This window comes from Chelon labrosus (assembly GCF_963514085.1).
Source record: "Chelon labrosus genome assembly, chromosome: 3".
In the NCBI taxonomy this organism is placed as follows: domain Eukaryota; kingdom Metazoa; phylum Chordata; class Actinopteri; order Mugiliformes; family Mugilidae; genus Chelon; species Chelon labrosus.
The window spans coordinates 5,767,360-5,795,317 of record NC_140339.1 but is presented as its reverse complement, the minus strand read 5'-3'; the positions used below and the strand labels follow the sequence as shown (position 1 = coordinate 5,795,317).

Below are 27,958 nucleotides of genomic sequence, written 5' to 3'. Positions count from 1 at the left end.
CTCCCCAATCTCATTCTCTTTTGCACTTAAAGCCAAAACTCACTCCCTGGTCGTTCCTTCTCGGTGTGATGCTTGTGTTATCTCCCGTTCAGTATTTATCGGGCCAAGATAACGTGAGCATGCAGGAAAGAACCAAAGGGGCCAATGTAGGAACAGGTAAACCTTCATCAGCAGTGACGTCCTTTACTCCCTGGAGAAACTTCTGGATCACCTTGAACAGGCTAACAGTCACAATCATCAAGGTGAAAAATAAGTAGAAACCTGATTTATTTTTTTTATATATACCTGTCCATGTGTGTATACACCAGTCAGGCATAACATTATGACCACCTTTCTAATATTGTCCAGGTCTCCCTTGTGCCTCCAAAACAGTTGTAACTCATCAAAGAATGGACATGGGCCTTCTGAGGGTGTCCTGTGGTGTCTGGCAACAGGATGATGTTATTGGGGGCCTTTCAATGCAGGGGCCTCTGTGGATCATCCCACAGATACTTGATCAGTTTGGGATCCAGTTAATTTGGAGGCCAGGTCAACACCTTGTGCTGTTCTTCGTGTTTTTTTTTTTTTTTTTTTAGTTGTTCCTAAACTGTTTTTTTGTGTGTGTCTGTGTCAGGCTGCATCCTGCTGGGAATGTCTGCTGCCATCAAGGAGTGTCATTGCTATGGGGTGGGGGTGCCTGGTTTGGTCTAGGTGGGTGCTACATGTCTACGTAACATCTACACCAATGAATGCCAGGTCCAAAAGTTTCCCAGCAGAACATTGCATAGTCACAAGATGGTCAATGTTATTTACTTCTACTGTCTGTGGTCATAATGTTCTGCCTGGTTGGTGTATCTAGTCCTGTCTTTCCCTTTGTCAACTAGCAAAGTAAGACCTAAAGAGAACAAGACTGGTACTGTCCTGAACTCAGCCCACTGGTGACATGAATGCCATCCTTCTCCCTTTGTCTTACTACACCTTCACTCTATTTTGTTCCCTGAGTCTTAGAATCACTCCCTGTTCCCTCCTCATCCCCTAAGCATGGGTTAGCACAGGATAAAGCATTACAGAGATACAGCGTTGGTAAATCCCCTTGGAGAAAGGTGATGAGTCAGGTAGATCTGCATGTGTGTCGGCATGTGGGCCTCTCGGGTTTAGCATTATCACTGAGAGGAAGTCCCTGAGCCTCTTTCGTGGACGTCCACAGCGAGCTCCGCTTCCGAATCTCCGGAGGAAGAAGAAGAAATCCACATCACTCGTCTCCGCTTCCCTCCTCTTCTGCTGTCCACCGTGTCACCATGGATATCGGTGACCTGACGACAGTGGTGGCCAACTCGGCCTACATCTCGGCCCGCGGGAGCTTCGACGGCACTGCAAACCCGGCGTCCAACCGAGACAAGAAGTACCACTCCCGCTTGAAGCTGCCTCACATCACAGTGTGCGAGGGCCTCAGGGAGACGTTGGACCTGGGCTTTCAGACGGTCTGTGTGGAGCAGCCCATCGGCAAACGCCTGTTCCAGGAGTTCCTCGACTCCAACAACGAGTACAAAGGCCCGTGCCGCCTGTGGAAGGATATTGAAGAGTACAACAGCGCTGAAGACGAAGACAGAGCCAAGAAAGCGAGCAAGATTTTATCACGGTACATGGAGCCCGACACCAAGTATTACTGCCCCTTTCTGCCGGAAAATGGCATCACGAAGGTGAAAGAGAAACACCAAGAGGCCGGGGACGATCTCTTCAATGAGACCCTGGACAACGTGATGGACTTCCTCAAGGAGGTGCCCTACACTTTCTTCCTGGAGAGTATGTATCTGAAGAGGTTCCTGCAGTGGAAGTGGCTGGAGATGCAGCCCATGGGGGAGGATTGGTTCTTGGAATTTCGTGTGTTGGGGAAAGGGGGTTTTGGGGAAGTGTCCGCGTGTCAGACAAAGGCCACAGGGAAACTGTACGCCTGCAAAAAGCTCAACAAGAAGAGGCTGAAGAAGAGGAAAGGCTTTGAGGTAACAAGTCAAACTGTCTGATTAGAGGATGGATCTAACCACACAAGTTTCTATCTAATTTGTCTCTTGTTGTGCATGACATTTATGTACATCTTCCTAATCCTGTCTTAACAACACGGCGTTAGGCACTTTTGGCTTATAAGATTAGTACATTTTGATCTCCTTACAAAGTGTAAGTCCTGTCAGTTTTATAAGTGTTGACCAAGTCCGAAGTGGATTTCTCAGTCGTCTTCTCGGTCTCCAAAACAGAAACGACAAAAGGCTGAAAACATCGGCGAGAGAAATGGCACTTTGCAGACGCTTCTTGATTGAAAAAATATTCAGAAATATAATTTGAATGCAGGTAACAGGCTGTAATGACACAGCAGTCTTAGTACAAATCATCACCCATTTCCAGAGATGGATCTCAGACGTAAAGGTAGCATTCCAGGAACTACATTTATGGCTAATCCATGATGGAGTCTGCACAAATATCAGGATGATGCACTTTCAAATGCCGTATTCATCTACCTAATTTGTAGCAGCAGGGCTTGTGGCAGCTTGCTAATTTTGGTAATCTACCATCCACTGCCTGAGATCAGACAGACAAACGCCCCTTATCCAAGCTAAAGACAAGGACACATTTTGAAAAAAAAAGTCGGGTCCGTACGAAGAGATCATGTATTTTGAATGTCCACTATTCATTCCACTACAATAACATCTTATCACATCAAATCAATATTCTAGTCCTGTCTCGTCCCGTTAACAGAAAGAACAAAATAAAACACTGGCTTGGGATTTGATCTTGGCAAACCATGCAGGATGATGTTAACCCACAGTCCTGTGGACATACTCACTGGTGTCCTCTCCTGCCTGCAGGGAGCGATGGTGGAGAAAAGGATCCTGGCTCGAGTTCACAGCAGATTCATTGTCTCTTTGGCTTACGCCTTCCAGTCTAAGACAGAGTTGTGTCTGGTCATGACCATCATGAACGGAGGAGACATGAGGTTAGATCAACGTTACTTTTATTTTTGCCTATTTCGTCCCACGTGCTTCGATCCTGCGTCCTGTAATTTACACACGTTGAAACCTGAATATATCTGGCGTAAAGACGTGTATATATGCGGGGATTCCTTGGATGACCCTCTCACAGTGTTTCTCTTATGTCACCAGGTATCACATCTATAATGTGGACGAGAACAACCCGGGCTTTGATGAGCCGCGGGCCTGCTACTACACTGCTCAGATCATCCAGGGCATGGAGCACCTCCACCAGAAGAGGATCATCTACAGAGACCTCAAACCTGAAAACGTTCTGCTGGATAACCAAGGTCACACACTTGCAAAACACAAAAAAAAGATATAGATGTTGTTCTTTAGCACAGAGACTTATGATCCATGTCTCTATTTAGAGCTAGAGAGCTAGAGAGCTATAGCTATGTCTACTGTTCGACCTCCTGATGGGCTACAACCAACCAGAGTCATTAATGTCTCAATAGTCAAGAAAAAAAAGACATAAATCTTAGTCTCATAAATCATAAAGCTATATGGGGCAATAGTTGGACATTTAGTTAGTTAGCAAATCTAGTTTTCTTTATTGTTTAGCATTAGACGAGATTTGTAAATAATAAAGCAGGATCCATGACACAGTTAGCTAAGTTAATGTTAGCAGGAAGAGAAAAATAGCTAATCTAGCTCTGTCCAAGCACCTTAAAGCCTCATTAATTACCACATAATATCTTATTTGTTCAATTTGTATAAAAACCAAAGTAAAGAAAAGACACTTTGTTGGTTTAATGGGTGACTTCCTAGAAAGAGACCCATGTTAGCTTTCAAGCTAACGGAGAACTGAGCTAACCAATATCAGACGGGTGTTGTTCTGCTCATTGCTTTGTAAGATCAAAAAAAAAAAAAAAAATCCAAACTATTTCTTAAAGCAATCAAACGTACATCCACTGGCCACATTTTGGTGCTTGTACCGTTCTACTGACATTCAAACTCCTCCCTTTGACTTTAAAAACACGTCCGTGAGGTCAAAACCCTCGTCAGTACAAACTCCACACATACAATACACGCTTTGTTTTACTCCCAACACAAGGACGTCTTTGAGTTCTTACGCAGCTGCAGGTCAGCCTTCGTATCTGTGACGTGAACAGCTCTGTTTGCTCTCGCAGGTAACGTTCGTATCTCTGACCTTGGCCTGGCGGTGGAGCTGGCTGACGATCAGTTCAAAATCAAGGGCTACGCCGGGACTCCAGGTCAGTAAAAAATAAAATAAGTAGATAATATAAAATACATTTAAAACATCATCCCCAAATGACATTCACACATTCAACTATTAATCTTCCAACAGGATCTTTGAGAACAACTACAAAACCTACAGTTTTACAGTGTAGATATTGAGATAGTGTGTACGTAATAATTGACATTTACCTTATCGTGTGTAAAACAAACATGCTGCCGTGCACGTGCACTGAATATACTCCATCTACGACCAGTGTAAAATAAATGACTAAAAGAAAATTATACAATTGAGCAGTTATTAAATAGAGCACATTTTAGGTTGCCAGTTCTTATAAACACATACGATAAACTGCAGTTAAAGGTATTTCATTAGGCACGTTTATTTGTGAATCGTTTCATACTTCTTTCTTCTACTTTTTTCACCGCCTGCAGGTTTCATGGCTCCAGAGCTCCTGAAGGGAGAGGAGTACGACTACTCCGTGGATTATTTCACTCTGGGGGTCACCCTGTACGAGTTTCTGGCTGCCAAGGGGCCCTTCAGGAGCCGAGGAGAGAAGGTAGATTTGCTGACTCTTGTCACTCAGTCCTCGCAGTCCACTCTTCTTCTCTTTTCTGGCATGTAATGATTAAACTTGAATTTTAATTAATTCAGATTTTAGGAGCCCTACCTTGCCAACTTGCCCCCCAGTGCTGATGCTGCTTGTCTTCAACTTGAGATCGAGATTCAACTTTATTGTCATTACACATGGTTAAGTACAAGGGAAAGAAAAGGAATTAGTATCTAACGAGAAGTGCAGCAGCAGCAGCAAGTGCAGACAGAGGATGTAGTTTGTGGTGCTGTCAAACTGGACTGAATTTAAAGGTGTTTCTGTTATTCAGTAAATCCCACAAGTTTGTCAAAATAATAGAAACACATTTATTTCAATGGTGCCACAAACCACAGTTGAATTAACAGCTCTCTCCGAATACCATAACCTTCATGGAGATGAGATTTGGTGTGGCGCAGTCACATTAGAATGCATTCGCTTTCACTGGTGTACCTACTGAAGTGGCCAGTAAGTGTCAGAGTCACACAGCTAAACTAAATCAGTTTAATTTTTTTGTTCAAGGTGGAGAACAAGGTGGTGAAGAAGCGGATTTTGAACGATCCGGTGACGTATCCAGAGAAGTTTAGTGAGAACGCCCGGTCCATCTGCGAAGGCCTGCTGTTCAAAGAGGTCGACAAGAGGATGGGCTTCAAGGACGGGTCATGTGACGAGCTGAGGGCGCACCCCTTCTTCAGCGAGATCAACTGGAGGAAGCTGAATGCAGGTCGGCTGTTAACCGTCCACCGCATATGTTCCTTTGGTGTTTTTTACTTCCTGGTCACTCACAGTATTTTTGTTCCTTCACACCTCAACAAAAGTCTTAATAATCCGAAAATTATATTAAAATAACTCAGAAACACTTTATTAAATTAAATGTGGCCCTAATGGATGGATGAGGATTCACCTGGTTTGCAATTTTTGACATTTACTTGATCGGTTTTTACTTCGAGCAGTGACTCACCTCTAAAATTGATCAAAACACACCTGCACGGATCTGTTGAAGGAGTTTTTGTTTTTGTGTTTAGGATATACAATCCTTTATAATATCCTTTTTATTTAGAATTTGGTGTAATATTCTAATATTCTATTCTGTAGAGCATCTTAATGAAGACTTGGCGTGTTGAAAGTATACAAAACTGCAGTTATTCTTTTCCCTTCCTCACTAAATAAATTCAAATGTCCATTAAATACCTTCATAAGCCTTCCTAATGACTAAAACCTGCAACACAGTCATGTTACATTGCTCAAATGACTGATATTCTTACCACCAGACTATGATATTTGATCTTTCTCGTCATGATAAATGTGGAAAAGTAAGAAAAACGACTAAACAACAACTTGTCTGACATGGGCATCCCTCGTGTGTTGCGTCTCCTCAGGGATCCTTCCTCCCCCTTTCGTGCCAGACTCCAAGACAGTTTACGCCAAGGACATCGACGACGTCGGGGCCTTCTCCACGGTTAAAGGCGTGCAGCTGGAGGACAAGGACGTGGAGTTTTTTGATGAGTTCGCCTCGGGGAACATCTCCATCCCCTGGCAGGAGGAGATGATCGAGACCGGGATCTACGGAGAGCTCAACGTCTGGGGCCCCGGCGGCGCTTTGCCCAATGACCTGCGGCGTGAATCCATCCTGGAGCAGCCGCCCAAGTCCTCCACTTGCACGGTGTCGTGAGAGGATTTTAAAATGAACTGTCATTAAATTAAATGAGCACTTTCTGTACAAGAGGTCGGCAGAGGCTAGTGGTGGGAATTTATTTTATTTTTTTTACCAGCAGTGCAGCTCTAAATATGAAGAGATGTTTCCAATACTATTGCACTTTTTTCCAGTTTTTATGCTGCAGTGCTAGCCACAGCTTCACAGTTCTGTTATTTAATCTGTCGACACCTGACAAATGCTTTAAAAGCCTTTTACAGTAAAAGTGTGTGTTTTCTTCTGTAGTGCACACTTTTAATTTGCACCGGGTAATGGTTTCTGTCACTGTCTTACATTTTTATAGAAATGATTGATGAATTCTTGAATGAACTGAAAGAAAAAAGTGTATATTTTCAACCCTTTTGGTTTTATCCTGCTGCAGTGTGAGCACACCGCCTCAGATGTGTTTAAATAGCTGATAACGGTGTAAATAAGCTTTTGTGTAATTCTGCAGAGATGTTTATGAGTTTAAATAAAAGAGAAATTCAATTAAAATCAGTGTGTTGTGTAAAATATAGATCAATTTACTCTGCAAGCTTACAGCGAAGCTTCATCACAGAGTCAGCTGTACATGAGTGAAGGTAATCATTAATTTAGGGTGTGTTAAAAACCAGTTGGTAAATAATAATGAGTTATTTACCTTAATTGAAAAGTTGCATGCAGCAACCATAGTCAAACGTATTCTCGGGTGCAGACTTTGGGGGTTAGTAGTAGTAGTTTTTAATTTAGTAGTACAGTTTTTTCCTGTTTTTGCAGGTTGAGGGAGCTATGCATCAGAAACAGAATAATGTGCAACTTTCCACAACCCCCCCAGGTGGTTTCATGGGCACTAAACTGAGTCGATTGGTTTGTTTTTCAAGTGTCAGCCAGTGGAGGGCGCTATAGTCACATATTCATATTACTTACATATCATCCCTGCAGCATCATGACCAGTCATGCAGGGATACAGCAGTCTGTTCATATAAAAACTCAACAAAATCTCTCTAGATCAGTTGTTTTATTATGCAATCTATAGTTTTTAGCCAAATTCTATAAAGCCTTTTTATATGAATCAGCCTGGAGTTGTATTAAACTTGAGTTATTTAATAATTTATCACTGAGGTGAATACAAGAAGCTGATTGGCCTCTCTCTCCCCCTCTCTCTCTCTCTCTCTCTCTCTCTCTCTCTCTCTCTGTCTGCTGGGCTTGAAGTAAAGTTAAAAACCCTCCTGAGCTCAGAGCACAGAGTCAGCCGTGGTCCCAAATTTACAGCAAGCCGCCCCAGTTCATCAACCGAATGTGTGGATTATAAAGAAGAAAGACCTCACTGCTCTGAACTCCCTGGAGGATGAGGACCCTGTTTTGAATCAACAGGAACAGAAGCTGCCTCCATTAAACCAACCACACAACGTCGGCTCATCTGCTTCAATCTGAGCTTTTATTTCAGGGTCTTAACATGCAGCAGCCGGAGACCCCATGCACAGCTCGGCAAACAGCCACGGAAATAGTGGATCCAGCAGGTACAACACTTGAGTGAACTTTTAAAGTCAGCATCATTAATTATATCCATGTTTATATGTAGTCTGCTTTAGTTCAGTGTTTATTTATAAAGATATGTGTACAAAGGCTGCAAAGCAAAAACTACTTAGCTCAGCTACAGGTGCAAGTACATTTACTCAAGAAATTAAATTTTAAGGTACTTTATACTATGACTCTACTGCATTACAGATGGAAAATATAATTATTTTACTCTACAATATTCATTTCACTCCCATTTATTATTTAGAAATATGTAATAGTTGACATTATGTTCTTAAGAAAGAGTTACTGAACACAAATTTCAAAATAAAAGTCGAATTTTTAAATTTTGCATGCTGTTGATGACCACACCAATGTACAATACTACATAAATTTGTTAAAGATCCTTTCAGTGCATTTGATATTTGTTTATACAGTTATACAGAACTCACCTTTTTTACAAAATAATTTCCTTATTTGAGGTTTTTGTTTTGATTTTATGGTGAGATATGGGTTGATACGGTTGAGGATCAGGGTGATTTTGGTGGTCATGAATGTAAAGATGCTTCTTGTCTCTTTGTTTCAGCTCAGTACCTGCGTCGCGGGAAAACAACTCTGTGGGTGACGGTGTCTCTGCTGGCCCTGGCTCTGGTGGTGCTGGCCGTGGGTCTGATCTCGGCCACTCGCACCGACAACGTGCCCGTTGCGGGATATTATGCCGGCATCACCGTGAGTGACAGTCACCCTTGCCTTTCTCTCACCTAATTCACTATCTGATCCTCGGTGTTGTCTCTTTCAGCTCAGCTTTGGAGCGTTCCTGGGCATCGTTGGCATCCACCTGGTGGAAAACCGCAGGCCAATGGTGAGTCTGTGCCAAAGTCTTGTATCAAAGTCAAATACTGATGATGATTTCGTTTTTTCTTATTTTTTATTTTGACCCACTACTTTATAAAAGACCTCACAAAATATCAGTTTGTGACTCCCACATGTGGTCACAAGATGAATCTGAGGGATCGTGTTAGCTGAAGGTCAGCCCTTCTCTACGGCCCTAATTTTGGCACTAGACAGAAAATATAGTTTATTATATTTATTATTAATTTTAATCAATAAATTCACATGTTAAAGTGCCTTCGGTGGAGCTGAAGCTTTGTCGGATGTTTAAGTCACACAACTCATATATGTAGACATTTATTAATTTATCTGTTTCCTCTGTGTGTTTCTGCAATGTTTACATTGTATAAAGTGTTTAGACATATTTAGATTTGCTTTAATTTTCATGATTTATAACTGAAAATAGGAATAAGAAGTGACTGCCTTCCTTAGGGCTGCCTTACCCCAGACGAATGCATACAATCCAACATTTTGAAAAATGATAAAGATGATTGTGGCTGCATTGTCCGCTGGTTAGATTCAGTTCCACCATCACAGAAACACATCAGGTGGAACAAACACAGAATTAGGCTAATAGGGCGGGAGAAGAAGGCTGATGAACAAAACCAGTTCGTTTACAATAAAAAATTTATAGCACACATGTCACATTCACACCTCAGCCTCCTGTTCTCTGTCAAGGTGACTTCTCTTGTCCTTTGAGCTTTGTAATATGTTCTAAAAATGAGACATTGTTCCGGGAAAACAGGACACATATATATATATATATATTTATATGTGTGTATGCAGTATAAATTAGAGGATTATGTTACAGACTGTGCAAACTCACCAAACTGTTTTACCGGAAATTTCAGTTATGAGCCAGAAGCAAATCCAATTACTTGATGGCGGCGTAATGTGTTCTTGGTCTTTGTGCCCCGGGTCAGCGTACGTGACTGGATTTGTGGTCGGGGGGAAGTGAATCCATTTGTCCCTGGACTTCAGTGACAAGTGGGGAAATTGCATTAGTATTGGCCAGTTGCTGACAGGGCTCAGGTATAATGTCATTAAAGTGCCTCTCTGTAACAAGGGGTTCAAAGTATTACAACATCGATGACTCCAGATGAGAGGCACTTACAGGTAGACTAAAAACCGTTCTGTATTGATTATCAGAAAAGCAGGCTTTAAAAGATTCTCCATGTTCTAACTTGGTCGAAAAGGTACCTTTTGATGCCGATTTCAATCGGTCAGGTGGTTGATAAATGCAATGCCACTTAGAGGCCAGTGGCAACCAGAACTGTTATTTAAGTAGTACACTCAGTATCACATTAACATGAAGAGGACACCAGTGACACAGAAACCTCAACAGATTGAGATTCCTTGTTTTGAACCTCTGAATTTAACCTATTATGTTAAAAGCACTTAATTTGCACTTAAGTATTGGGGGGAAACCCCCACTGATGTGTTACATCTTCTCAGTCTACTGTACGAATAGATAATACTATAGTAAAAACTGAGAAACTGGCCACCAAATAAATTATAACAGAAAAAGAAAAGAATAAAGGGAATAGTGACAAAACTACAGTATTTCTGCAACAAAAAGACCATCACCAGAGCTATTACCGAAATAAAACTGACAGGTTTAAACACTTTAAATGAGGCTAATAAGGTAATTTATTATAACAATTCAAAACAGTAAAACTAATGTGTAATTTGGATTACATTTTGTTAGCCTTCTGACTGTCTGCTAAATTAATTTACATCCCATAATAGAAATATGATCGCCAAACACAGCAATTAATCTTTATCCTTAAAGATATCTTTCATATAATGCTAAGTTGATGTGATATACAGCTGATATATAGTTGATATACAACTTGTTTAACCGACTCATTAAGCTAATGTTAGCATGAATATTTAGCTAGTCATGTGGCTAACAAAACCTGCTAATGTCAACAGCCCAAACTAATGTCTCTTGGCTAGAAATTATTTATCTTCTTCTGTTGACCACTGTCTTATATCAACAATAATGATATTGTTATATTGATTCATGTTTTTGAGGCTGTTACTTTCTAAATGTTTACTAATTAAAAGTTGCGAAAACGAAATGCTAGCTAGCACATAGCAACAGTAGCTAATAGAAACAAGGCTTAATTAGCTAACGCTCAGTTTGTTAAAATAATTGAACACAGCGGTTATAAATAAATAAATAAATAAATAAATAAATAAATAGAGCATTTTGTTAGCCTAATGACTGTCAGCTAACATTAGGTTTATGGCTTGGTCCTGTTTTGCTAGATGTGGGAAAACTAATGTTAGCCTAATTATTTAGCTAGCTAACGATGCTGACTTAGCTGTGGCTAACAAAACCTTCCCATGTCAACAGCCAAAACTGATGTTTGTTGTATAGAAATGATTTGTCGCCTTCTGTTTCATATCAACAACCAAATATTATTATAATATTGTTATATCAATTTATCTATTTTAAGCTATTTGCTTCCAAAATTGCATTAAGAGTTGTGAAAACAAAAATCTAGCAGCAGTAGCTAAGAGAGGCAACGTTTAGCTAACAGCTTGAGTCAAAGAATATGAAAATTAATAATAATAAAAAAAATATCCACATTATTTATTTGTGCTGTAGAGGAAATAACCAGATTTTCTGAAGGCATTATTTTAGCGTCCTCTGCAGCTGCCACGTCTCTAGAAAAGCTAAAAACCATGTATATTCCCTGTGGGCGTCACCATGACTGTGCTACCTGAGTTTCTGTGTGTGTTGTGAATTTTTCATGCCGCGTCCAGGGTGTCATGTACCTGGTCAGGTCAGATTAGTTTACTTTATGCTACAGTGTACCGCATCTAATCCGGTCTATGAACATACCCATCCCGTTGCTGCAAAGTGAAGCAGCATCTGTGTGTGCATACATCAGACTTGGTCCGATATAAAGCACATTTTCATATAAAAATGCTTTTAATAAGTTTTAACTTTGACGTTCCGCTGTTCCCATTGTTTCAGTTCTCGTGTAGTGTGCGCGGCTTTAAACGTGTGAAAGCAGGAAAGACACAGACAGCTACCTTCTGTCTCTCACACCTCTTTAAACTTTAACGGTGTGATCACTGCCACACAGGCGCTGGTCTACGGTGTCTCTGGTGAGACACGACGTTGGCTCTCATGCAGGTGTCGTCTTCCGTCCAGCATTTGAAGCTGCTGCTGTAACACGAGATCCGGCCGCTCATTAAAGAACAACTAATACCTGCCTTCAATACCGCCGACACCTGAGAGCTCTGGAGCTTGTATCGCTTCCTGGGCAGCTCAACCCTTTATGTCCTCTGACCTGATAAAATCCCCCAGTTGGAGGGTTTGAACTGTAAATGGTGAGAGAAGCGATAAAATCGTCTGCTGCTGCCAAACAATGTTTCCGGTTTTGAGTGGCAGAGTGTAATGCGCTGCAGCAACAAGCAAAAATTTAAATTACTTTTTACAGGACTTTTTAAACAGCACACACAGATGACACTTCGCACTAAGTGGCACACAGTGAAAACATAAACAGATAAACTCAAAAACTATAAAACGTGCGACATCAAAGTCAGTAAACACAATAACAAACAAGTGATAAAATACAAAATGAGCAACTTAAGGGCTCTGACAGACCGGTGTTGCAAAGTTCAAGGAGCATTAACAGCCTAGAATCCAGCCCGACTTACCCTGCCCACAAAATGTTTATAGTGAAAAGTTGGAGTCACACCGCTGGGAACTGATTATGCCCCGGTACTAGATGGACCAGCTGCGAGGTGCCCTTCTTCTTAGTGCTAACCCCCCAGCACACCAGAGCATAGAAGAGGGTTCTGGCAACGATAGTCTGGTAGAAAAATGTTCGGCAGCTTCTGGCAGATATTAAACGACCTTAGTCCCCGGAGGAAGTAGAGACGGCGCTGACCTTTTTAGCTGACAAGTCCAGTTTGTGATCCAGACGTAGACCCAGGTACTTATAGGTCTGAACCACCTCTACACACTCCCCGTTGATGGTTATGAGCTGCAGGTTGGAGCCTGGACCTCCCGAAGTCCACTACCATCTCTTTGGTTTTAGCTGTACTGATCAGAAGGTGGTTCGGCCCGCACCATGAGACGAAGTTGTTCACCAGATTCTTGTACTCCTGCTCCAGCCCTTCCCTGATACACCCCACAATTGTAGTGTCGCCTGAGAACTTCTGCAGGTGGCATGACTCTGTGCTTGAAGACGTTACAGCCCTTTGCCCTTTAACCACTGAATGGTATTAAGAGTGTGTACTCATATCCAGATGGGAAAATTAGAAGAAACTTGGTCAAAGCCTTCCTAAGATATTGTGTTCACAAGAATGGGGACATGTGTCATGTAGGAACAAATGGAGAAAATCCAACCAATCCTCCTCCGGCCACAGCTGTCATATGGGCATTAAAATTTGAATGACAAAGAAATAAAATATAGTTTGTTAGCCTTGCTGTTGTTTACATCGGGCAGGGCTAAGATCGGGAAGTTGAATTAGTTGTTGTTTATACTCGGTTAAAGAAACAGGAGCTCACTATAATCGACTGATGAATACATTTTTCCACCACATAGATCAGAGTTAAGTTATCCGGTGTCTCTAGGTTTCAGTGTTTCAGAGAGAACAGTTCTCCCTGTGGTCGTTGATACTTGTGGAATAAAGATTTTTGTTCATTTTGTCTTTTAAAAAGATTGCGATACGTGGCATTCAGCCCGTATATCTGCTCTTATTCTGCCTCTCTGATAACAGGCTCCACTGCGCCCGATACTCCTTGAGATTTCTTTATGGCTAAATGCTTCACGTAGCTCGTGTTCCTCGTTCAAGCAGCCTTTGCCGTCCTCGTGGTAACCTTGCAGAACCTTGAAAGGGGCTGTATTTTACCCAACAGGCCGTGGAACCATTTCTTCCTATTAGCAGCGTGTCCAGGTGTGGTCATGATTGGACGCTGGACCACTGAGCAGGGGAAGGAGACCTTGCAGCGGTCAGCAACTTCAGTTACCTAGCCTGATAGGTATCTTTACTGAAGCCATAAATTTCCTCTTTATCTCTTTTTTTTTCCTCAGAAACTTCTTTTATTGGTATTATACTCAGATCCTAAAGTAGATTGGTTTATTATAACAGTGTGACAACAGCATGCTGGGGTTGAGGAGGCATTCAGATCCCTGTTTTGAGTATGTCAAGTATTCCACTGCTCTCAAGTTGCCATAAATTAGTTCGGGATTATTATTTTTTAATATGAGCACTTTAATAAGTGTAAAATAGAAATACTAAAGTACTCGAGTAAATTACTTCTTCAGCATTGCTGTATTTTAAAGTTTCTTTGCCAACATAACTCCTGAAAGTAGAAACCTGTCTAAAGTACATGAGTTCGTCTTTAATCCTTTACGGTATTTGATTTTTCTGTATCATGGGAGGTTTGGGCGTTTAGGTGGACTGGATATTTTATGTGCCGGGGCAGCTGGTGCTAAGGTAATGTGAAGTAATGCAGTTGTCAGGCTCTATTGTCTCTGCCGCTGCCCTCATCTCCCACTTGCTGGCCATAAAACCAGGGTCATTTAAACCGGTAATGAAGTGGAGAGTCTGGGCCACTGGCAGATAAAACCCACCCAGAAAAACGCTTATCTCCCCATTGCCTGGCTCTTATTTCACTTTGCTGTGGAAAATTAATTTTAAAAATCGACCCATTTTTTAATGTACCATTAACATTTCCTCATCAAATAAACTGATCAGTTTGTTTTAAACATTTACGCCACCAAAACGACAGCCATGTTTGTTACAGGGATGTCAAACATACGGCTTGTGGATCATAACCAGTGCAATCTGACCAGTCAGATGAATTTTGTGTGAAAAGTGCGAAAATTAGGGCGGCACAGTAGCGAGGTGGTTAGCACTGATGCCTCACAGCCCCATGTACTCCGGCTTCCTCCCACCGTCCTAAGACATGCTCGTTAAGTTAATTGGTGACTCTAAATTGGCCGTAGGTGTGCATGTGAGTGTGAATGGTTGTCTGTCTCTCTGTGTTAGCCCTGCGATGGACTGGAGACCTGTCCAGGGTGTACCCCGCCTCTCGCCCCATGACAGCTGGGATAGACTCCAGCCCCCCCGTGACCCTTCACAGGACAAGCAGTTACAGAAGATGAATGAATGAAGTGCGAAAATTACAATGAAGATATTAACTGTAAATTTTAAATAAAATTGTTGCCTATTCCTAATTCGTCCACTAAAGGCTCATTTAGAGTACTGCGGGACATAGTAGCCTATGCCGGTGTGGGCCATTTATACTTGGGCGGTTGTCAGTCTGGCTTGCTTTGTAACAACACCGCCCAAACACTAGTCGGTACTGTGTCTTTTTTGCCAGTCGGGTTCATTTTTGTTTCCACTTTCTGCTTCGCTTTCAACAATGGTGATTGAAACCTTTGCCGAAATTTCGCCGAACACGAGTCGTACAAATGTTTGCATCTATCTCCGAACCTCCTCAGTTAACCTTTCCTCTATGTATTCCATCTTTATTGATTGCAAAACAATCAATTCGATAATGGCAGAGATGGAGAAGCAGCCGGAAATACTAAAGTGGAAACACGCCACTACCAAGCGGACCAATCACAGCTCTTGTGGTCTGCGTTATATTTCTGGGAAGGTGCACGTCAGGCTACGGCGTTAAGGTCTGCGTAGGTGCAGATGACTGAAATGTATTGAAATTTCTTCTTAAGATATTTCAAGTTGATCATAAAATGTTTTGCAAAAGTATATTATATTAAATGCACATAATGCATAATGCACTTGTTCTTCTTTGCACTAAAACAAAGGAAAAGATTCATCCTTGTTATTTATAGGGCATTATTATGTTGCAGGTCTGGCCTGCTTTAGATCAAATTGGGCTGTATGTGGCCCCCGAAAGTAAAATGAATTTGACACACGTGATTTATTACATTAAATATCACAATTATGTTGAAAATGTGTGGATATTTGAAACAGCAAAGCACAATTTAAGCAAATACGAGCAGTTCATATAGAAAGTCAATGTTTGGTGTTGAAGTTGTAACATCAGCCATTAGTCTTGAGGACACCTCTGTCATGGATTTTCAAGGTGAGGTGAGGTAAGACCCAAATGCTGGACACGAGGCGGTGAGGCAGAAGTTGGCAAAACATTAATTTCATTAAACAAAAGGAAACACAAAGCGCTGCATAAGACAGGAGATCCATAAAACAAAAATCTAAACCTCCCAAAAAAGACAAGAACATAACAGCTTGAAAACACTGGGAACACAGTAGAAAACAGTATGACACGACAGAGGATGAAGGGAAAGGCAGGACTATATATACGCAAGGGCAGAGGAGACACAGGTGAAAACAATCAGGGCGGGGCAGACAATTACACAGGTGGGAAATCACAGGACAGGAAGAAGGCAAGACAGGAAACTCAAAAACATGAAACATGAACGAAGCTCAAATCAAAATGCAGAATCATAACAACCTCTGCTAAAGCAACTGTCTCTGTGTGTCATGACTTGGGTCTGTAATGATGCAATACTAGAGGAATATTAGAGGAATCTGTGCAGATTAATGAGAGCTCCTCTAACAACCCATATACAACCGGAAACACCAGACTCAAGGTGTGAATGAAGCTGGAAAACCTTCGGGGACAAATGTCAAAAGTGTTAAAAACGTCTTCAAGAAAACAAATCCATTTTTTTGGATACACCATGACCTGGATGACTGAGAACCTTTACAGACAAGACTCATCTGCACCTGTTGCATATTTTACTTTCACATAATTATCATCACAGCTCCACTCGACCAGAAAAAGTGTGCAGGTTTCCAGCGATTCATTCGTGATTCGTTCTGCTCACGTCTCGCCAGTCGGCCTCATTTGAAACAAAGCAACTTTAATTTATATTTCTTGTTTTGTTTTGGGTTTTTTTCAGATTTGTTTGTATAAATTACATTACACTGTGTCTTCCTGCAGGCCTCTATTGGCACGTCTTTATCTGCGCCTCCTCAGGTGGGGCTGACTGGGGTAATTAAGCCCATGCACCAGCCAGAGTCACTTGCCACTTGCCACTGCAAGGCCAGTGGAGGTGCAGAGGAGCAGGTCACCAATAACTTTAACACTGCAGCAAAATGGAAACGTCCTTTCAACTTTTGACAAGTTGAAAATTCTTCTAGCTTTGGCTGCGTATAATTTTATGCAAAACTAATATGAGAAAATCTACTTTTGACTTCTTTCCTGTCCTCTAAACTTAGACGATAGTGGACATTTGAGCCCCAGAAGAGTTATGTGTAAGATAAAGAAGAAGAAGAAGGAGCAAAGAAAAGAAAGTTTTACGAATCAGATTTTACACCACTCGTGTATAAAAAATAAAAGTTTCACTGCCGTTTCATTTTTCTTGTTCTCACTATTTCGGTGACAAACTGCTGCTAGTGTCGCCTGGTGTTACTGAGCAGGAGGTTCGGTCCTGGAGGAGCGATTGAACTGATTGAACTGACAGATGCTCAGTGATAAAGTTTATGATCTGACATCTGTGATCAGCCAGCTGGGTCTGCTCTCGGCTCTGTGTGGGCGTGATATCAGAAAATTACCGTCCGTTACAGTAGAAACCTTCGACGAGAAGCACGTCGGTCGGCTTGTTTGAAAAATACGTTTGTGTGTGTGTGTGTGTGTGTGTGTGTGTGTGTGTGTCAGACTGGGGGAATTACATTGACCTTGCCTTGTACAAAAGGCCGTCCTTCTGGGCCGTGCGTTGATTCTTTGCCTGTAAATCAGCCACAAAGCGACTCTACGTTGGCACGGCGAGAACAAGAAACCGTACATTTCCTTTATCGTCCTGCAGCCCAGACGGTGCAGACGACTGATCAACCCGGGACAAACACCAGCAGAGACACAGAGATTACTCACAGAGTTGTAAAATCTCTGTGGAAATCAGATTCCTGCATATGAATTAATAAAAATCAAGGAAAACATCAGTAGAAACATCACCCCAGTTCATTTTATTAATATTTTTTAATCCATAAAACACACAACTTTACTTTAATACGTACCATTTCTCATGTTTTTTTTCTTCTAGCTCGTGGCAGCGATAATCTTCATCAGTATCGGAGTCATCGCGTCTTTCTTCTGTGCCATTGTGGATGGGATCATCGCTTCAGAGTTCATTGTGAGTGTCACATGTTTTTACACGCCCAGCGCTGAAAAAGACAGACACACGTAACAGTCTCGTGTTGTCCAAATAAACGTTCGCAGACCAACATTTAATAACCGACACCGAGGTTACTGAGCAGGTTTTTCCTACTGACATGCAGGTGAAGACTCGCACAGACTCGCGTCGACGCAGGCGAACCCGATCGACCGATCTCTGTGCTCCACCAGCACATGACTTCCGGGTCACCTGAGGAAACTGCATCCTAAAAATCTGATGCAAACTAATAAAAACCGGTGGCCTTCAGGGAGGATAAACTCAAACTAGATGTGTCGAACTTGTCCACATATCTGATTTTATTTAAAAAGTAAACATGAATTTAAGGGAAAAGGTCAAATAAGGGCCATCGGTGCACACCTCAGATTCCTAATGAACGTTTAAATGCTGAATAGAGTCTCTGGTATCGATCAACAGAGCTATCAGACCCGTGCAGATGTATTTATGACGTGCTCTCGGGGCAGTTAAAGTCGTATTGATTGCACATTCGAGCTTCGGGACAGTGAAAATTATTTCATTAGCTTCCGAGCGGCATTAAGTCCAGCGAGGCTGAACGCGGTGGGTTTTGTGGTCCTGTGCAGGGGGACAGGTCTGAGCAGATACACGTTGTAAACCTTCACTCGCTGCTGCAGAGGAGGAGGAAAAGGATGGATGGAATGACACCAAGCCAGAATTCAAATTCACACAAATTTATAGAACGCATGAGAGAAAAACATGAAGTCAGGGGGAGTTACAAAGAAATATTTAAATGCTGGTCCCAGCTTATTTCCACTTTTACTGATTTTACAAATCTCCTCTTGTTTTTCAGGACATACGGCCTTTGGAGGAGGACATGTGTGACTTTTACTCCAGTGGAGCAGGCTACTCCTATGACAGCTACTACACTGAGGTGATGCAAATACACACATTAGGCGCACTAGTGACAATGATAACATGCTGTACTAAACCTTAGCTTCAGGACTTTTTATAATGTTCAGTTTATGTTGAAATAATTCAGATGGATGATGATGATGATCACTTTGGAGGATGTAGTTTGGAAGTTTGGATTGAATTAAACACTGAAGCCTAGCCGACGGAGTAAAACGTGTCAGTACAACACGATGCAACTAATCTGTACCAAAAACCACATCCCCCAAAATAAAAAAAGAAATAAACAAAAAAACAATAAATCAAATCAAACCAAAACACAACAACCCCCCCACAGTCAGTAATGAGGATTAAAATACAAAAACACAGACACATATACATTATCCAAATTCAGCAAAACCTTACAATAGGTAGTCAGCCAGCAGAGCATAACATATGACATATTGCTAGGTTAAGGCCAGTCTAGTCCTAGTCAGGAATATGTGAGAAACTAGTATTCTCAAAATAAAGAAAAAATGGGCCCCATACCTTCCAAAATTTTTGAGAAGAACTCCTTGTAGAAAGTCTGATTTTTTCCAATTGAAGGAAATAAAGAACATCCGCCAACCAGCGTGCATGACAAGGGGGGGGGGTTCTTAACTTCCATTTAGTTAAAATTAGTCTTCTTGCTAATAAGGTGACAAAGGCAATAACATCTCTATTAGATTGTGATAGTGAAGGTACAAAGGAGGAGACACCGAACAATGCAGTGAGAGCATTCGGCTCAATCCTCTCTTCAACTATGTCTGAAATAGTTTTAAAAATGTCCGTCCAGTAGTTACACAGAGATGGGCAGAGCCATAACATATGAATTAAATTGGCTGGGGTTTGCTTGCATCTATCGCATTCTGGAGATATATCTTTGGAGATCTTAGCCAGCCTCTCTTTAGTGTAATACGTACGGTGCAGAATTTTGCACTGAATAAGGCCATGGCGCGCACATATTGAAGATTTATGCACACGACTAAGAATTTCGTCCCACACAACCTCAGATAACTCCTCCCCCAAATCCTCTTGCCACGAGGCCCTTATGTTATCCAGTGGATCTGGATGAAGAGAGAGAATTTGATTATAAATATCTGAAATTAACCCTTTCAGTGAGTAACTAGATTTGAAAAACCTATCAAGAGGTGACTCATTGGGCAAATTGGGGAAATCTGGGAAGGCTGTGCGAGCAAAACTACGAACTTGCAGGTATCTAAAAAAGTGATGTTTAGGGAGTGAGAACTGCTCAGAGAGCTGTTGGAAGGACGCAAAGGTGTTGTTAATGTATAAATCCTGAAATGATACTATGCCTTGATTGGACCAAATTAAAAAAGCATTGTCTACAAGTGATGGAGGGAAAGTATGATTATTGGCTATTGGAGCTTGGATGGAGAAAGATTGAAAACCAAAACAGCGTTTGAATTGAGCCCAAATTCTAAGAGAAGTTCTCACAAGCACATTCTTACTGTACGGAGAAGTGGAGGATAAAGTAGAAGAATGCACCAAAGCCTTTCAATGAAACTGGTTTAGTAGAAAATGCCTCCATAGTTACCCAAGTGGGCGCGGGATCTAAAGTTTCATATTGGAGCCAAAACTTTAGAATTCTAATATTAGCAGCCCAGTAATAGAATGTCATATTTGGAAGAGCCAACCCCCCCAAGTGGTTTGGGTTTCTGTAAATGTTGTTTACGCAACCTAGGGACCTTTTTATTCCAAATGAATTCTAAAATTAGACTGTCCAGTTTACGGGAAAAAAGACTGAGGGAGGAAAATGGGGACAGATTGAAACAGATATGAAAAACGTGGGAGCGTAGTCATCTTCACAGAATTGACACGACCGGCCAAAGACAAATTGAGAAGAGACCAATGTTCAAAGTCCTCTTGAGTTTTAGATAGCAAGGGAGCAAAATTTGCCTTGAAAAGGTCTTTGAATTTGTGAGTGACATGAATTCCAAGATATTTAAAGTTGTGATGGGCTACTTTTAAAGGCAGGTTGTGTAAAGGGAATGTCTGAGCAGCTGTATTAACAGGGAATATCTCGCTCTTAGTAAGATTTAATTTATAGCCAGATATTTGACTAAAGGACTGAAGACAGACCAGGGCGGCAGGTATAGAAACAGAGAGGTTGGAAAGAAAGAGGAGTAAATCATCAGCGTACAGAGAAACTTTTAATTCAATACCGTCTCTGTGTATACCAGAGATATCAGGGTCACAACGAAGTGCCACAGCAAGGGGTTCAATGGCAATTGCGAAAAGAGGAGGACTTAGAGGACAACCTTGTCTCGTAGAGCGATGGAGATGAAAGTACCCAGATTGAATGTTATTGGTTCTAACTGAGGCTTGTGGGGAGGAGTAAAGCAATTTAATCCAGGATATATATTTCTCCCCAAACCCAAATTTTCCAAAAGCTTTCTCAGCATCCATGGATATTAAAGCTTCTTCCGTGTGAGAGATGGAGGGATTGTAAATGGTATTAAATACCTGTCTAAGGTTGGAGAAAGAGTGTCTATTGCATATAAACCCTGTTTGGTCTGGTGAGATGATAGTTGGGAGAATAGAGTCTAGACGAAGGGCCAGAAGCTTAGACAGTATTTTAAAATCAACATTTAGTAAACTTATAGGGCGAAAAGAGGCACAGGCTAAGGGGTCCTTGTCTTTTTTCAGAATTAGAGAAATAGATGCCTGATTGAGAGTCATTTTTAAATGATTCATTATACATTTCTAATAGCAAAGGGGAAAGCTGGGGCCAGAACACCTTGTAGAACTCAGTGGGATACAACTCTGGTTATTTTAAACTAACACTGAATACTAACACTTTCACTGAGAAATGCATTTGTTTTCACTAGTGTACCTAATGAACTGGCAAGTGAGTGTATGTGTAAATATTCCACTTTAAACTATTATGTATGTGACTATAATCTGTGTCCTTGCAGGATTTTGCTGCTAACAGGAATTTTTCAGAAATGTCAGTGACATCTAGTGGCCACACAGTGTTACTGCATCAATGTTTTATTTTTTTTCATTCATTCATTTTCTGTAACTGCTTGTCCTCTGGAGGGTCGTTGGGCGAGAGGTTGGGGTACACCGTGGACAGGTCTCCAGTCTATCACAGGGCTAACACAGAGAGACAGACAGCCATTCACACCTACGGCCAATTTAGATTCACCAATGAACCTAACCAGCATGTCTTTGGACGGTGGGAGGAAGCTGGAGAACCTGGAGAGAACCCACGCAGACACAGGGAGAACATGCAAACTCCACACAGAAAGGAACCAAGTCTTTCTGAACCTTACTGCTGTGCGGCATCAGCGCTAACCACCACGCCACTGTGCCGCCCCTGTTTTATTATTCTATTTGCATTAAACCAAATTACAAGCAAACATCAGTGCCTGTAACAGGAAATCATGTGCTGGCAGTTTCATGTATTTCCTCGTTGTGCTGCATCAGTTTCCAGGACCCTCTTTAAAACTGTTCAACCCTATCCGACCCTGCAGGTGACGTGCCGTTCATTCGACAAGGCCTGCAAGCTGAAGCTGAGGAGCAACACCTGCTACTGCTGCTACCTGTACAACTGTGAGAGGTGAATAACACTGAACACTGCACTTATGATGTGTGTCGGTTTTAGTTTGACTCATTTCTTTCAGTTTCTGTGTCCATTACATCATATTTTACATTTCCTACTTTCCAGGCAACCACAAAAGCTGTTTCCAGTTCATATTTTTGTCTGTTATATTGGGCAAAAATACAGTAGGGCAGCAGCTTTGTTTGAAAACAGCATCCTAAATATGAGAATCAGCTGCCAAAAGAGAACAGGCACTACTTTGAAATGGATCATTTTGACTCTTTCTTGCATTAAAATCTTTCCTTTCCTCTTTCTCTGCCGACCTTAGAGCTGTCCGTAAACTCTTTTGAGAATCAAACATATTTGACCCATTTCGTGCTTTAACATCACTTTCCAAGCAACAACATAAACTGCTCCCGGTTCATTTCAGCACACTAGTTATTTGCCTTCGTCTATTTTTCTCTGTTATGCTGTTCTTATTATGCACAAATACAGTAGAGCAGGGGCTTAGTCTGGCACTACTGTTTGAAAAATCACTCTTAAGAGACGCCGACAGGGATCATTTAGACTATTTCAACTTCTGACTCGTCCACAAACTCTTCCATTACTACTCCGCTGTGATCTGATCAAAGGCCGTCCGCTTATGAAGTGAGTGATGGACGGTGCGGTTCTTAGCGCCGCTCACTTGCTGAAAGGTTAGAAATAAAAACCACATGCGATAAACGGTGGAAAGTAGGAGATGAAGGAACAGAAGGAATTTTTACGACATTTCAAAGCAGCAAAACAACTGAGCCGTTAGAGGTGAATGAATTACACCTTGTGCGTTTCCTGCCAATTCAAACTGTCAAGCTGTTGAAAAGGGCTTTAAATATATACACGTATCAGCCATAACATTATGGCCGACAGATGACAGGTGAAGCGAATAACGGCACGTCAGTGTGTGGGACATATGAGGCAGAAGCAGGACAAAAAAATTGTCCAGACGGCCGGAATGAGAGTTATCTCAAAAACTGTGGATCATGTGCGGTGTCTCCACTCCACTATCAAAAGACCAAGGAAAGAGAAGCAGCGAACCGGGGACAAGGACATCACAGGCTCACTGACTGCTGAACGTGGGGAGGGAAGGATCTCGTGTCCCGCCGTTCATGTAGATGTTACCGATATGTACGGATCATTCACAGGGGCGGCTGTGGCTCAGTAGCGGTTTGATCCCAGGTACATGGACCACGTGCCAAAAGATAGGCAGATACGTCACTCCAGCTGTAAAGTACGTTGAGTAGACAAGATCATTTAGTGGCCTTTAACAGCGGACCTGCCACAAAGCTAAAATGGTGCAGGAGTAGTTTGAGATAGATGAGTTCAGAGCGTTGACTTGGCCTCCAAATTCCCACAATCTCAACCCAATTTGGTATAAGTGGGATGTTGTAGACAAACAAGTCTAATCCACGGAGGCCCCACCTCGACCAGCTTGCAGGACGTAATGGATCTGCTGCTAACCAGATACCACAGCACACTTTCAGACGTCTAGTGGAGCCCAGAGGTTGTCATAATGTTTTGGCTGAAAAATTAGGACTAAATTCGATCCTCCCCGCAGGCCATATGTTTGACACCCCCTGTTCTACCCCGTACGAGTTCACAGCTGTTCTGACACCTGCCCTCTTCCTCCTCCAGCACGGACTACCACACCCAGTACTATGAGTTCACCGGGGTCAGCAGCTGCTGGGACGTGATCCACCTGCACCGTCTGCTCTGGGCTTCGGTGGTGCTCAACGTGGTCGGCCTGTTCCTGGGCATCATCACGGCCGCCATGCTGGGAGCATTCAAGGACATGGTGAGCAGTTACCAAATAAATAAATAAATAAATAAATAGGCTCTTTAAAGAAATATAAAATGTAAAGTTGGCCCTGAGCAAAAATGAAATCCTGTATTATCACACGGCTGACACAGATGTTCAGGCAGCACTGAGGGCTTTTTATTACACTTGTTACCTTATTGCCCACAGGCCAAATACAGAGTGAGGCTTTGAACAACGTAAACTCCCCAACATCTGTTTATAAAGCTCAAGTCGACTGTTAGCACATTATTTTAATGGCAGCTTACAGCGTCTCTCAGAAGAACTTGCTTCAAAGCTTTCAAACAGTTTATCACTGAAGGAATCTGATCAAAGATACAAACACAGACTTTATTTCACTGCCTCTAAAGTTCAGTTTCTCATGCATAGACAAGGCTACACCTTTAATCTTGTTTTTTTAACTTTGTGGCTTTAGCTCCTACAGCACATTAGGCAGCAATCACGCTTCATTGCCTCGTTTTATCTCAAACGTTTTCATGTTTCCTGCAGCAGAAGCCCACTCCTCAGCTGGCTCCCAGTCCGGCGCCACCGCCTCACATCCTGTACAACCCGACCCAGCACATGGTCACCTACGCCGGCTTCTGTCCTTCGGGGCAGACTCTGCCCGCCTACCCCAACTACCCCATCCCCATGCAGGTAAAGCACTCGGACCAAAACGTAAATGATGGCTTAACTTCATGCCTCAGTTTCAGGCCTGTGGTTTTTGTTTCTGCTGTCACATCTTATTGAAACAGACCCACTGTTATTATTATTTTTATTATAGAAACATTTGCTGTTGTTTTCCTAGTATGCAAAGACAAAACATCTTACACAAAAAGAGCTCACCTGGCTTTCTAGTGTATTTTATCCGGCACTTCCACATGAAAACACTTGGCCAGAGTATTGCACTGATGAGGTGCAATACTGCAAATTATTTTAGGACTTGGCATTGACTGTAAAAAACATTAATGCTAATAATTTCCTTCATCTTTTATCTTTTAAAAACCAATGACATCCCCGTTAACATCAGCTCTACCTTTGAGTTTATTGCTAATTAGCAAGCTAACACCCTAAACATACCTGCTCGGATTCTCACAGGGAATGGTGTTTTACTTATTATATTCTTTATGTTTATTATATTCTTTTATTTTTTAACCTACACTGACTGAGTTCAGCGACCTCTACTTGCGCAGATGTTTGTTTTTCTCTGTTAAAACCACTGACACCCCCATGAGCATCAGCCGTACTTTTGAGTTTATTGCTAATTAGCATGCTAACACCCTAAACAAAGAGGCTGACCTCATGACACTTTTACGGGCAAAGCCAGGCAACACGTTTCCCAGCTTTACCACTCTTTGTGCTAAGCTAAGTTAGCTTTTTGTAACACTAGCTTCATCTTCTCATCCCTCGTCAAGAAAGCAAACCTCCCAAATACGTTAAACTTTTTCTTTGAAAGCTAGCATTAGAAGTATCACCAGTACTACTGGTACTACTGTTACCAGCTGTTTTAAAGTGAGTGAAAGAAAAAGAGACATAATAGTTTGACTAAGATGCCAATGAGGTTTTCATTACATCCCCATTAGCATCAGCTGTACTTTTGTGTTTATTGCTAATTAGCATGCTAACACCCTTAACATACCTGCTAGCATTCTTCTATGGCCTTTTCTGGTCTTGTTTCTTTTTACACAGAAGCTGTTTTTATGTGAGGATGATCCTCCAAGAACATGTTGAAACCAGGAATGTCTGATTGACGCTTTACGAACATGAAGTAAACTGTGAGAGGGGCTGTAGTTTTATTTAAACCTTTTCTTAAAATCCGTCTCACAGACCGATTATTAAAGAGCTTTGCTGATATTTCTGTGCCTGTTACCCGAGAACCAAACAACACAGAGAAAAAGAAGAAAATGAAAACCAGACTTCACATAAATTACTTTCAGCCACTTTTGGCCGGATCTCCACATACCGACGCAACCAGCCACTCCCCGTCTCTCCTCCTCTCCCACAGCACAACAGCAACTACCAGGCACCTGCTACTCCCCAGATGATCCCCGAAGGAGGCCCTACCTCCAACTCTTGCCCGTCTGAGGAGAACCAGAACCAGCAGCCGTCTCAGGTTCCCACCCAGCCGCAGCCTCAGGGAGCCGCCCAGGACCCAGGAGGCTACATGCTGACCCCCAACGCTCCCGTCCTCTACGGCTCTGCCTACGGCCCCTTTGAGAAACCTCCACCTTACGCCTGTTGAGCCCTCAGACCGACGTCCGACAGTAGCACAAGACATTTCATAGATGACCTTGTAGAGAGGAAAAACACTAAATGAGAGCTTTCACATCTACTGATTTAAATCCTACACTGATCCAAACAGGCGATAGACACATATTTAGATTTAAGTCGTGTGATTTATGTAGACATGAGTAAGTTATTTCCTGCGTATTTATTTAAAGGAATATGCTTATTCACTTCCTTGTCAAGAGTTTGCTACAGCCAGCAGCTGGTTAGCTTAGCTTAGCATAAAGAGTGGAAGCAGGGAAAACTAACCTGTAGAAAGTTTTAAAAAATTGAAGTGAATAAGCACATTTTCCCCTAAAATGTCACAGACTTCCTTTAAACCTAAAGCTGGCCTTTGGATGCTGATGTATTCCATATATATATATAAATATATATATAATAAGTGTATTGTTGTACACTCGACAGTGATCCGCTAGTAGTTTCTGTTATAAATCCTTTCATCGTCTCACTACACTGTCCGCTGTACGTGCAATTAAAAGGGCTTTCTTAAAATGTGAATGTGAGAGTAAATTACACTCATGTTGTTGTTATTTGATTTGTGTGGATCATTTAATGTGCACTTTACAGTCAATGTATGTATTATTAATGATGCACGTAAACTGCAGTGGGGAGTTTCTGTAGCTGCTGCTGCTGCTGTGAAATAATGTTAAACTAGCACCTGTAAGAAATACATTACATTACATTCATGCGTGTGGAGTAAGGGCTCACATTTCTCACATTTAAAGGAAGAATTCAACATTTTGGATAAAATCTGTTGAGAAGCAGCTTGAGTGGTAAATAAAAAAAAAATAAAATACCGTCAGCAACCTCTTAGTTTAGCACAAAATGTAAAATGGTTGACCTCGCTTTTCCAGCTAGGTCCAGCTTCACCACACTTTGTGCTAACAAACACGTTACCTAAATATGTTAAACTTGTCCTTTAAAAGCATTATAAGTATCACCAGTACTACTGTTACTACTGATACCAGCTGTGTTCACTGGATTGTTTCATATTAAAGTGAGGCTGTGTATTTTTTCTTTTTTTTGAAAAAATAAAAAAGACATAATTGTATTTAATTCATCAGCAATAAACTCAGTACCTTCAGTGACCCGTACTTGTGCAGCCTATGTTTATCTCTTATTACCAAAGTTAAACGGACCTGCTTTAAACTAATGTAAATCATTACAAACCCGAGCATGCAGATTACTTTTATGCCTAACTTTTTATGAGTGTGTCAAACACTGACGTTAATACCATCGAGCAGTTTATCTAAGCTGAAACAAAAGCAGCTGGCCTTTTGATTGTTTTGAGTTCTCACCACCCATTCAAGCCTCTTCTTCAGTCCTG

The 27,958-nt window shown here is 41.7% G+C and overlaps 2 protein-coding genes across 2 annotated transcripts; both read left to right on the top strand.

The window, feature by feature from the left end:
* Positions 1-1,047: 1,047 nt before the first annotated feature.
* On the top strand, positions 1,048-6,461 carry grk1a (G protein-coupled receptor kinase 1 a; the record flags this gene model as incomplete). Its single annotated transcript, XM_084542014.1, has 7 exons — positions 1,048-1,979; positions 2,838-2,965; positions 3,132-3,289; positions 4,133-4,216; positions 4,635-4,759; positions 5,312-5,513; positions 6,169-6,461. The coding sequence occupies exons 1-7, from the start codon at positions 1,278-1,280 to the stop codon at positions 6,459-6,461; spliced, it is 1,692 nt and encodes a 563-aa protein (XP_084398140.1). The 5' UTR covers positions 1,048-1,277.
* Positions 6,462-7,628: 1,167 nt separating this feature from the next.
* Positions 7,629-26,766, top strand: tmem255b (transmembrane protein 255B). The gene is made up of 9 exons (XM_084540745.1): positions 7,629-7,981; positions 8,566-8,708; positions 8,779-8,841; positions 17,933-18,022; positions 18,870-18,950; positions 22,447-22,532; positions 24,186-24,345; positions 24,856-25,002; positions 26,351-26,766. The coding sequence occupies exons 1-9, from the start codon at positions 7,918-7,920 to the stop codon at positions 26,585-26,587; spliced, it is 1,071 nt and encodes a 356-aa protein (XP_084396871.1). The 5' UTR covers positions 7,629-7,917; the 3' UTR covers positions 26,588-26,766.
* The last annotated feature ends 1,192 nt before the right edge of the window (positions 26,767-27,958 follow it).